At 45.8% G+C, this 12673-nt stretch overlaps 1 protein-coding gene across 1 annotated transcript in view; it reads left to right on the plus strand.

The window, feature by feature from the left end:
- LOC122558088 (fibrillin-2-like) overlaps window positions 1-12673 on the plus strand; it is a 339601-nt gene that overhangs the window by 137904 nt on the left and 189024 nt on the right. The window contains exons 9-10 of the mRNA XM_087994253.1: window positions 8356-8508; window positions 12264-12497. Of these exons, the coding sequence (XP_087850379.1) occupies window positions 8356-8508; window positions 12264-12497 (387 nt within the window). The remainder of the gene's footprint in view (window positions 1-8355; window positions 8509-12263; window positions 12498-12673) is intronic.

The raw sequence follows: 12673 nt of genomic DNA on the forward strand, positions 1-12673 counted from the left end.
TGCTTTTCAATCACACACATACTCAGATTGTGGAATTCTTCATTCACCTTTCCAATGCTAGTACTGTGACAAGGCAGGAACCTGGAGTACTGTGTGCAGTTCTGGTCTCCAAATTTGAGGAAAGACCTTCTGGCTATTGAGGGAGTGCAGCGTAGGTTCACGAGGTTAATTCATGGAATGGCGGGATTACCTTTCACTGAAAGACTGAAGCGACTGGGCTTGTATACCCTTGAGTTTAGAAGACTGAGAGGGGATCTGATTGAGACGTATAAGATTATTAAAGGATTGGACACTCTGGCAGCAGGAAACATGTTTCCGCTGATGGGTGAGTGCTGAACCAGAGGACACAGCTTAAAAATATGAGGTAGACCATTTAGGACAGAGATGAGGAGAAACTTCTTCACCCAGAGAGTGGTGGCTGTGTGGAATGCTCTGCCCCAGAGGGCAGTGGAGGCCCACTCTCTGGATTCATTTAAGAAAGAGTTGGATAGAGCTCTCAAAGATAGTGGAATCAAGGGTTATGGAGATAAGGCAGGAACAGGATACTGATTAAGGATGATCAGCCATGATCATGTTGAATGGCGGTGCAGGCTCGAAGGGCAGAATGGCCTACTCCTGCACCTATTGTCTATTGTCTATTGTCTAACTCTGGCTGCTCCCCTGCCCTGGCATTGACCTTGTCCCGGATAGGGTTAAATCTGAGAGATTGATGGATGTATTTAGTTAAACAGGAGAGACTCATTCTATTACAGGACCTGAGTGCCCACTCTGGTAAGGACTGTCACAGAGGCATCTACCACATTGCCAGAGGTGCTGCCCTTTTTGGCTGAAGGCCAGCATTTGCTAAGTCCCTGATGTTACAGAAGGCATTTCCTATCAGACATCAGTACTGACGTTTCCACCTCTACTCGCCTTACGCTGTCATTCTGCATCATCCAATTTTGGGTGGTGAATGTCAAGCCCAGGAAGTGATGTAATGGTAATGTCACTGATGCACTAATCCAAAGTCCCAGGCTGGTGTTCTGGGAGCATGGGTTCAAATTTCACCATGGCATACTGTACCACTTCAATTCAGCCAAGTCTGGAATAAAAATAAAATTAGCCTAATGGCAACCATATAATGATTGTCATTAAACAAATCCATTGCTAATGTCTCTGTCCTTTAGGGAAAGAGATCAGCCATCTTTCCCTTACCCACATGTGACAATCTGGTTGACTCTGAGCTGCCTATTAAAATGACCTAAAGAGCCAATCAGTTAAGGGGCAACTAGGGATGGTCACCAAACACTGGCCTGGTCAGCAATGCCCACAACTCGTGCAACAATAAAAACAAGCTGGCTGTCACAGATTCATCTTTCCCCACTCTTTCCCCACTCTTTCCCCACTCCTTCCCCACTCTTTCCCCACTCCTTCCCCACTCCTTCCCCACTCTTTCCCCACTCTTTCCCCACTCCTTCCCCACTCCTTCCCCACTCCTTCCCCACTCCTTCCCCACTCTTTCCCCACTCTTTCCCCACTCCTTCCCCACTCTTTCCCCACTCCTTCCCCACTCCTTCCCCACTCCTTCCCCACTCTTTCCCCACTCTTTCCCCACTCCTTCCCCACTCCTTCCCCACTCTTTCCCCACTCTTTCCCCACTCCTTCCCCACTCTTTCCCCACTCCTTCCCCACTCCTTCCCCACTCCTTCCCAATTCCTTCCCCACTCCTTCCCCACTCTTTCCCCACTCCTTCCCCACTCCTTCCTCACTCTTTCCCCACTCTTTCCCCACTCCTTCCCCATTCCTTCCCCACTCCTTCCCCACTCTTTCCCCACTCTTTCCCCACTCCTTCCCCACTCCTTCCCCACTCCTTCCCCACTCCTTCCCCACTCTTTCCCCACTCTTTCCCCACTCTTTCCCCACTCCTTCCCCACTCTTTCCCCACTCCTTCCCCACTCTTTCCCCACTCTTTCCCCACTCCTTCCCCACTCCTTCCCCACTCCTTCCCTACTCCTTCCCCACTCTTTCCCCACTCCTTCCCCACTCTTTCCCCACTCCTTCCCCACTCCTTCCCCACTCCTTCCCCACTCCTTCCCCACTCCTTCCCCACTCCTTCCCCACTCCTTCCCCACTCTTTCCCCACTCCTTCCCCACTCCTTCCCCACTCTTTCCCCACTCTTTCCCCACTCCTTCCCCACTCCTTCCCCACTCCTTCCCCACTCCTTCCCCACTCCTTCCCCACTCCTTCCTCACTCCTTCCCCACTCTTTCCCCACTCCTTCCCCACTCCTTCCCCACTCCTTCCTCACTCCTTCCTCACTCCTTCCCCACTCCTTCCCCACTCCTTCCCCACTCTTTCCCCACTCTTTCCCCACTCCTTCCCCACTCTTTCCCCACTCCTTCCTCACTCCTTCCTCACTCCTTCCCCACTCCTTCCCCACTCCTTCCCCACTCCTTCCCCACTCCTTCCCCACTCCTTCCCCACTCTTTCCCCACTCCTTCCCCACTCCTTCCCCACTCCTTCCCCACTCCTTCCCCACTCCTTCCCCACTCCTTCCCTACTCCTTCCCCACTCTTTCCCCACTCTTTCCCCACTCCTTCCCCACTCCTTCCCCACTCTTTCCCCACTCCTTCCCCACTCCTTCCCCACTCCTTCCCCACTCAACCTCTTCCAACTCGTGTATGCCTTGAAACTGCCCTGGACCCTGTTCTCACCTGTTGGGTAAGGATGGGATGGGGTTGTGATGGGATTCACACATGCAGGGCACCCAAATCCAATCGTAGAACTGAATTCAAACAGATCTCCACCTCCTGATATTGCCTGGCTTGCTGTGTTCTTCCAGCCTCCTGCCTGTCTACCATAGAAGCTAAAGGAAGCCATGGGGAGAGGAGGGAGCATTGCAGAGGGATGGTTGGCATGGAGGACATGAGGTGGCATAAAGGGAACATAGAGGAGCAAACGTTGGCATAGAGAGTACATGAGGCCCAGAGGTTAGGTGAAGGACATAAATTGGCTTGGAAGATGTGAGAGGTCATTGAGGGTGGAAGAATGGAAAATATGTTAGCTTGCAGGATGTGAGAGCACTTGTGACTGGGTAAATGAGCGTTGGTTGTTATGGATGGTACAAAGGAGATGGGGATGGGTGGGGCCTGAGTTGAACGTGGATGCAGCACAGGAAGAGGGTGAAGAGTGAGGGGGTGTGAGGCCTGTGAGCTAGAGGGCCAACCTACTATTACAGCTGTAATGAATAGGACAGCCCCTGTTCCCCAAGGTGTCTGGCGTGACACTACAATAGATTCCCATATCACCACCAGCTCACCCTCAAAAAATGCACAGCCTCTCACAGTCCTGGGAATGGACTCACACATTTACATACGCTCCTCCTCATGGATATGCATTCACACTCATGCACCAATGTTCGCAATCTCATACATCCACCCACTCATTCATATACATGCTCACAATACACACACACACTCACCCACTCACTGACTCACTCATATAAATCCAGGTTCTGGGGGCAGATCCAACGAGTCAAGAATTTTCCCAACTCTGTGCACCAGTCTCAGCGGTATAAATCTATGCCCAATTCAGTCTGTACCCTCAGCAGGGCTAGTTTTGTGTGCTTAGTTAACATTTCGGAGTATCTCATGATGGCCTCGCCCAAATGAAATTACGATATTGAAAGTTTCACAGCAAGTTGAAAACAAAGCAAGAGGTTGTCAGTCCATTTTCCACACAGGAGGTAGTGAAAATGTACAGCATCTTTAGGGAAAAGTCATGTCAAATACTATCCATTGCCAGTTGAAGGCTGGACACTCAGTGACACAGAATTCTGTCGGTGAGTGAAAACAGTTTTGATACCTGCAGATACTTTCAGTCAGTTGGCCCTCTGTCACCAGGAAAATTACACAAGATTCCACAGGTCCAGTTGGGAAGGTTAAACTAAGAAGATAATATCAAAAGAACTTAAAGAATTTTCAAGACATTGCACGAAGGGCTAATGGAGACAGACACAAACGGTTTTACCTTCTAGGCATCAAATTGTATCAGGAATGTAATATGCAAAAATGAATTCCAGAGAAAAGGGAATTTCAGATGTATGTAAAAACAAATTCTCTGTTATTTCCAACAGTATTATTAAATTATTGAAAATTATATCAAACGTGTGTTTCTAATACAACTCATTTTAAGTAGGTGTAGCTTTACATAAGCACCATATGTCTCAGGTTTTATTGATGTAGTAATCATCATTTGCATGAATCTTTTTAGTTGAGCAATATTTGCTGTTTTCGAGTTGGTAAAGATGATTTCAAAGCTATTTGGCAGCAACAGGACAGTGTTGACCTAACAGTTTTGTCAGATCACTATGACTCCACTTATGCAGCCCTTTCACCCTTGAGTTCTGTGATGGGGAGTTAAGCTGCCATCTGTCCCAATAAATTGTGACAAACGTTTCTAATTCTGAGGTGCAAATAGACAGCATTTGTTTTGTATGCTTTACCTGTTTGCTTTAAGCAATGAACAGCCTCACCAGATTTTAAAAGGATCAGATCTTAAAAGACCATCAGAAAACAACTTTTAAAAAAAAAGTCAATATTGTGTGGCTCAGAGAGGGACCGTCAGCCCCAGCAAGACCACCACCCCACAATGGCTGCAATGGTTTGACTGAAACTTGCAATGTCGTTGTTACCGTTGTTAAATCTCGACCTGGGTCTGCAGATGGCCAGTCACCATTCACCTTCATCTGACCACAGCGTCCATAATTTGATGTTATCCTTTCTTACAGTGTCCGAGTCACACTATCACACACCCAGGCTTCAGGCATCGACTCAGTTAACAGACTGCTGGATAACTTGGTTTTTCATACCTCATTATCATGGTATTTCAAGCTCCTGGCTATGCAGAATGGCAAGATTAGAAACAATTCCTTATCTACCTCCTCCTGTTTGCACGGCAGAAAGATTCCCGTGATTCCCCTCCTGTTGATGGGCCCTTGGTTAATATCATTGTTCAGGCTCTAATGTTTCTTCCATTTTGCCAGAGTCACTGCAGTGACTGTGAGTTAGGATTCAAGTTAACTTATTCCCTTTGTGCATTGAGGTTCATCTCCTTCATTATGCTTCAAATTTAAGTTATAGTGTTTTAATGATTTGTGTAATTTACTTCAAAACATGACACATTACTGACAGGTGGAGTGGGAGGGGAGTTGAAGTGTTCGGCCACGGGGTGGTGGGATTGGTTGTTGTGGGTGTCCCGGACATGTTCTATGAAGCATTCTGCAAGTAGGCACTCTCATCAACCTTCCCCCCCCCCCCCCCCCCCCCCGCCCCAGCCCACCCCCTTCCCATTTATCTCTCCACCCCCTTGACTCACAAGCCTCATTCCTGATGAAGGACTCTTGCCCGAAACATCGATTCTCCTGCTCCTCGGATGCTGCCTGGCCTGCTGTGCTTTTCCAGCACCACACTCTTCAACTCTAATCCACCCTAACCTGCACATCTTTGGGCTGTGGGAGGAAACCGGAGCACCCGGAGGGAACCCACACAGACATTGTTGCAAAAAAAAGGATTATCCACGTAAAGTTTGACTGGCACATTTTTCTCAGATTATCTCTTGTGTAGGATTTTCTTCAGAATATCAAATAAGTGCACACCTTTTCTGTTATTTATAATAGTGCCAGTGATTCAAAAGTTAACGTGCTTTTAATTCATATTAAAATGTTCTTGACTTCCAAAGCCAATGGACAACATTTGATATTCTTTCCCATTGTTAAAATGAGAAACCTTTCCACACTAAAATATTCACCTGAAGGCTGTCATGTGCAGCATCGCTAAAAGATCCAGCTTCATATTTTCTGGGTTATCCAAGACTCGAATGCTCAATGTGCATGTTTCTAACTTTAAGCTCTTTAGTGTTAATTTGCTCTCAAGACATCCTCAACAGTACTATAATTCACCCTAATACTCAGTCCCATAATGTCATGACCTGCATCAGGTCTGATCTGAGTGCACAGTCAGTTTAACAATATGGTTTCATCTTTCTTCAAAGATCTGACCCCATTTATCGGAACATGACCCAAAATCACTCCCAGATTATGAGTAAATTACTGCAGATGCTGGAAGCTGTACTAAAAACAAAAAAAATACTGAAAATCACAGTGGGTTAGACACTCTCCATGGAGAGAAAGCAAGATGACTCTTCATTAGAGCACTCCCGACTTATTCTGCTTAATATCCAAGCCAATGTTTTTAAAAGCCTCCAAAGCCTGACTTCCAATCTTAAGTTGCATTTTTATTTTATCCAGCACAATCCATTCAAATTCCATACGACTAACCATTACCCTGCAGACAATCATTTCATGGGTTGTAAAAATTCCTGCTAATTTCTCTTTGGAATATAGTAAAAGTAAAGTTACTCTAGTCCTGCTCTCCCATGAGAGAAAGACAACTACTAGTGAGTTTAACCTGAAGTTCACCACACCTTAGGTGATGAGAGAGGTTGAGAAGGAGAGTCCTTCACAATAATCTCAGCCATTGTGGGAATTAAACTCACACTGTTGGCATCTCTCTCCACAATAAACTGGCCATCCAGCCAACTGAGCTAACCATATGTAATGTACTGCAAAGGTTGCCATGACTCTACCAATGAGGAGAAAGTGAGGTCTGCAGATGCTGGAGATCAGAGCTGAAAATGTGTTGCTGGAAAAGCGCAGCAGGTCAGGCAGCATCCAGGGAACAGGAGAATCGACGTTTCGGGCATAAGCCCTTCTTCAGGAATGAGGAAAGTGTGTCCAGCAGGCTAAGATAAAAGGTAGGGAGGAGGGACTTGGGGGAGGGGCGTTGGAAATGCGATAGGTGGAAAGAGGTCAAGGTGAGGGTGATAGGTCAGACTGGGGTGGGGGCGGAGAGGTCAGGAAGAAGATTGCAGGTTAGGAAGGCGGTGCTGAGTTCGATGGATTTGACTGAGACAAGGTGGGGGGAGGGGAAATGAGGAAACTGGTGAAATCCGAGTTCATCCCTTGTGGTTGGAGGGTTCCTAGGCGGAAGATGAGGCGCTCTTCCTCCAACCGGCGTGTTGTTGTGGTCTGGCGATGGAGGAGTCTAAAGACCTGCATATCCTTGGTGGAGTGGGAGGGGGAGTTGAAATGTTGAGCAACGGGGTGGTTGGGTTGGTTGGTCCGGGTGTCCCAGAGGTGTTCTCTGAAACGCTCCGCAAGTAGGCGACCTGTCTCCCCAATATAGAGGAGGCCACATCGGGTGCAGAGGATGCAATAGATGATGTGTGTGGAGGTGCAGGTGAATCTGTGGCGGATATGGAAGTTTCCTTTGGGGCCTTGGAGGGAGGTGAGGGGGGAGGTGTGGGCGCAAGTCTTGCCTCTACCAATGACTACGCATGAAACTGGACCTTGTTTTTATGCATGAGAGTGAGCAATGTGATGTTTGAACAGGATTATTCTCACCTCAGCTCTCATTTGTCTAAATAGTCAATAACTTGGACATGATTCAGACATGCAATCAAGTTTGGCGATACTTTACCCTAACATAATTAAATTGGACATGACACAACATTTTGAAGTTGGCTTAGTATGCTAAGTTAACATGTTAAATACCACAATTGATAACAGGCTATAACAAATATAAAGGTAAGACACATATATGTGATTCAAATATTTTCTTCTATTCAATGAAGAATGACCCGTAGTGGCTCATCATATGTTTTTGCTGTTTGTGTTGCTGCTGGAAGTGCAATTGTATAAGTATCTCGACAAAGGGTCTCAGCCCAAAGCGTTCACTTGCCTGCTCTTCAGATGCTCTCTGACCTCCTGTGCTCTTCCAGTTTCACATCTTTCACTCTGGTTTCCAGCGTCTGCATTCCTTACTGTCTACAATTTTGTAAAGCATTGACCATCTTTTTTGATGCTTTCTGTTTCTGTTCTGTAGTCATGATTCCAAGATCCAACCGTTGTAATACACTGAGTTTGTTCAGGGCCCAGTCTCAACAGATCCAATATTCTTGGGCTGGAGGCAGGCAAAGATTCCGATAGGATCCAGGTGCTGATAGTTTTCCAGTGGTCTCTTGTGGAAAGTGTGTGAGAAGCCTAGTTAAGAATAGAATCTGGCTCGTTTATCTGATCTGTCCATTTGGAAAGTATTAATATTGTTGTGATTTGTTTGAGGTGATGGAGAATTTCAATGAAGCTACAACAATAGGAATCAGTGTATTCAGGACAGGAAAAGATTAGTCGGAAGATTTTTTTAAAAACTGTGTTAAAACTATTACTTTTTAAAATGTTCTGTTAATATTTATCTGTATATTTACAAAACTGCTTCATGAAACTGAAAGCTGCCATCAATCTTTTTGTTTCTTGCACAGATCAGAGAGCTGGCATATGTTTTTACAGCCTGGTAAATGGTCGCTGTGCTCAGGAGCGGGCAGGACGTTACACCAAGATGCAGTGTTGCTGTGAATCTGGGCGCTGTTGGGCCCTTGGCTCTGTTCCAGAGATGTGCCCAATCAGAGGTTCTGGTAAGAAAAAAATACAGCAGTCTCAAAAGCAAATGATAATGAGGTAACATCAGATAATGGTTAAGGTGTGACCCCTTGCACTGTCACCCAGAATACCTGCTGAAATTATCAACCAAGGTATAAGATGTTGTCATGTTGTCCTGGAATGCTTATACAAGTGGTTAGTTATTGATTTCTTAACTAGGAGACTTTGCCTTTCTAGTCAAACTTTCCAGTACCCAGTGTGAAGTATCTCTTATGTTTTGATACCTTTATTTCTCTTTCCTATACCATCTCTACCCTAACCCTGGCACATGTTTTCTACCTTTCCCTGTTACCCCTCTTTTCATCCTTCACTTGTCCTGTCTCATCTTTTCTCCTTGTTCTCTCCTCATTCCCATCTCTTCTCATTCACCACCATGCATGACTCCTCAGAGTTCATGTTCAGTTGAAACAAGATCTGGACAATATGCAGGCTTGGGCTGAAAAGTATCATTTTGTGCCACACAAATGTCAGGCAATGAATGTCTCTAATAATAGACAATCTAATCATCACACCTTGACCTTTAGTTGTGTGGTCATCACTGAATCCCTCACTATCAGCATTCAGAGGGGTTACCATTAACCAGAAACTCAATTGGACTCATCACATAAACACAGTGGCTACAAGAGCAGGTCATGGCTAGGAATATTGCAGCAAATGGCTCACCTGACTCCCCAAAGCCTGTCCATCATCTACAAGGCATAAGCCAGCACTGTGATAGAATACCCTGACTTACCTGGATAGGGGCAGCTCCAAAACCACTCATGAAGCTTGACACCATCCAGCACAAAGCAACCTTCCTGATTGGCATCACATCCACAATAATCCACTCCCTCCACCAACAATGTTTAGGAGCAGCAGTCTGTCTACAACATGCTGCAGAAATTCAGCAAAGATCCTCAGACAGAACCTTTCAACCCACAATCATTTCTTTCGAGAAGGACTAGGGCAGCAGATACATGGGAAAACCATCACCTTCAAGTTCCCCTTCAAGCCACTCACCATCCTGACTTGGAAATATATCACTGTTTCTTCACTGTTGCTGGGTCAAATCTTGGAATTCTCTCCCTAAGTGCATTGTGGGTCAACCCTACAGCATGTGCTCTGCAGCAGTTCAAGAAGACATCTCCCACCACCTTCTCAAGGACAAATGGGAATGGGCAATAAATTCTGGCCGAGCCAGTGATGCCCATGTCCTACAAGAGTAAAAGAAAAATCACCCAACAAACATCTTTTGGATCAAGGAATGGGAAACACAGCATTTCACAAACAAGTTTTTTTGTGACAAATGGCAGGTTTAGAATTACCACAGCAAGAGTGGTCCCTGCTAAGCATGTTCAGGATGCGCCAGGTCCCCTTGCAGCCAAACACCACTACTGGGCTCTCAGTGCAAAGGCATTGTGTACTGGTGGAGACACAGAACAATATAGTACAGTCCAAAGGAATGTGCTGCCTATGTTCGAAATGGCAAACGAATCATCCTGCACCTCAAGTGACCAGGTGGGGAAGCTGTCAATTGGCTTTGGAGATTGGCATTCAATGAATAAATGAACCTCATTACTGTTGAACATCTACTCTCTGCTGCCTCTGCCCATATCAATTCCTTCTCTTGTGACATGCTTGTCGCTTGATCTAATCCCAGCATGACCCCATCGATGTGGGTTTATCAGTTCTCAAAAAGAGTACACTTGTAGGGTGTGGGCTCTAGTGCCCTGGTTTCTTTTGTATAACCTGGTGCTTTGTATTTTGGACACTGGTATTCCCCCTCCACCATAAAACTCAGAGGAGCTGCAGGAAGAGGTCAGAAGAGCAAACCTTTGAAAACAGTAACCTGTGGACTGCTGAAGTTTCCCAGCACACCTCTGTCTTCAACATGCTGTCAGACAATGAGGAGAGCATGTCAATCTCCTCAACTCCAAATTCCAATCAATTTTCACCCACTCCATCAGGAAGGCCCATTTGACCTTGCTCCCTCCGAGCTATCCTGCTGGTGTTTGCGACTTCTTCCTTTGTGGCAGTAGGTATTGTGCGCTCCTACAGAGGTGATGAGGGTGGTGCTGGTAAAGCACAGCCGGTCAAGCAGCACTGGACGAGCAGGAGAGTCGATGTTTCGAGCATCAGCACCACATGTTTTGACTCTGATCTCCAACATTTGCATCCTTCATTTTTTCCACTCCCGCAGAGGCCCTAACATTGTGAGTCTTTTCTCCAGCATGGATCAAAGAGGAAGACGTAAGGCAATGTTGATCTCTGTGACCAGTGACAGTGTCATATCTGTTCAAGTAAGTTCTCAACAGTGCCTTGCTGTGAGGTCAGTCAGTATTCTGTGGACACTTGCCTCCCCTGGTCCAAAGCAGAGTTCAGGCTCCTCAGCTGGAATGTCTGCTTGAGTTTGTCGCTGTCCTGTCAGTCTGCCATTAATGTCACTGTGGCAGGGTAATGAAGATGAATTGGAACTTTCGCAATCCTGTTCCTCTCAGCCAACTCCCTGCTGTGGGTGGTCTCAGTCACATGCAGCTCTTCCAGTGTGGGTATTAGTGGGTGATCGTCTCCTTCCGCCCTCTAGAAAAAGGTCCACCCTGCTCTCCCTCACCACCTCCAGAACGATCTCAAGGTTGGCTTTGGAGAATTAAGATGTAGCCCTGCTAAAAGCAGAGCCCTGCCTTCCCTCCTGAATCCTTGGTGCACCATTTTCATTACATTAAACAGTGACCACAGCTGTGGCTGTCAGGATGCTTTAGAACACGGTCTGCGGGTACACTCTGTCACCTGCAGCTGGTATTTGACTGCCCAATAAACGTACCCTCCCACACAGGAGCCTCAGTGAAACTCAGTGACAGGCTGTAACTATTCCTTCCCACATTTCAGTCCCTGGTGAGTCAGGACCACTGTCTGGACATCAGTTTCCTGGATCCAAAGTAAAATTCTGCACATGGCCCCTTCTACCGTCCTGACATAGGCATTTTGTTTTGTTCTTTCTTTCCATTCCCTAGTTCCTGCCTCTGGACTCACATCAAATCCATTCCATCTCTAACTTTTCCATTCCTGATGAAGCCTCAATTCATTTTATTTCTTAAACAAAGACAGGAAGTGCCAGAGAAATTCAGGTCAGGCATCATCTATGGATGGAGAAACAGAGTTTACAATTTGAGTCCGGTGACACTCCCTCTATCTTTTAAGACGTTGCATGATCTGCTGAGTATTTCCAAAATTCTTTCTCTTCTGTTTCAGATTTTGAGGAGTGAGCAGTGTTTTGCTTTTGAACAATCCTAAGTTGATGTCAGTGACACATAGTTGATTCATCATGTTCCATATTCCTCCATTGGCTGTACTGTTTAATAGCACCTCAGTTTTTGAAAAGAAAGAACATAATTATAATTGCATAGTTATAAGTCCTCAGGTCATTTTAAAAAGACTTTCATTTAAGTAATGCCTTTCAGACCTACCAGACGTCTCAAAATGTTTTACAACAAATTAAATACCTTGGAAGTGTTGTAATATAGGAAGCGCAACAGCTGTTTTGAGAACAAATTCCATCAACAGCTATGTGATAGTCTTGATCGTGGTACAATTATTGGCCAGTCCACTGGAATGAACTCCACATTACCTCATCTTTGTCCATCTGTGAGATCACACAGGGCCTTGGTTGAACATCTTGTCCACGAATAACCATTAGGAACATTATGATATTATTAATAAGAGGTCCTAACTTTATGTATATTCTTTAACTCAGACGAATATCGCAGACTTTGCATTGAGGGTGCTCCTGTTGTACAAGGTGTTCCACAGCATGGATCAAATTCTAGACAGGGATTTGACACTCCAGGTTTACCTAGTTTTGAATTTGGTGGAGATGTCTTTGGACCGCACGATCCTGCTGTCAGACCTGCCACTGTCGGTGGTGGCCCCGGGGGAGGTACAGGTGGAGGTGCAATCTTTAATGGACAACGTAGAATTCCAGGGATTGGTAAGTTTGAATTCCATGTCTTTCTATTTGTAATAATGTGTACTTTTAAAAATTGCTAATAGTAAAGACGAGGAAACAAAGGCAAAAAATCCTGTATCCTCGATGGGAAATGTGTATTGTATCCCGCAGAATTCCCAACGTAGCAGACTGAGGAAATTGCCCGAGAAACAGAAGAT

This window comes from Chiloscyllium plagiosum, unplaced genomic scaffold, assembly GCF_037043375.1.
Source record: "Chiloscyllium plagiosum isolate Xiang-an unplaced genomic scaffold, Cpla_swu_hap1 HiC_scaffold_2, whole genome shotgun sequence".
NCBI classification, from domain to species: domain Eukaryota; kingdom Metazoa; phylum Chordata; class Chondrichthyes; order Orectolobiformes; family Hemiscylliidae; genus Chiloscyllium; species Chiloscyllium plagiosum.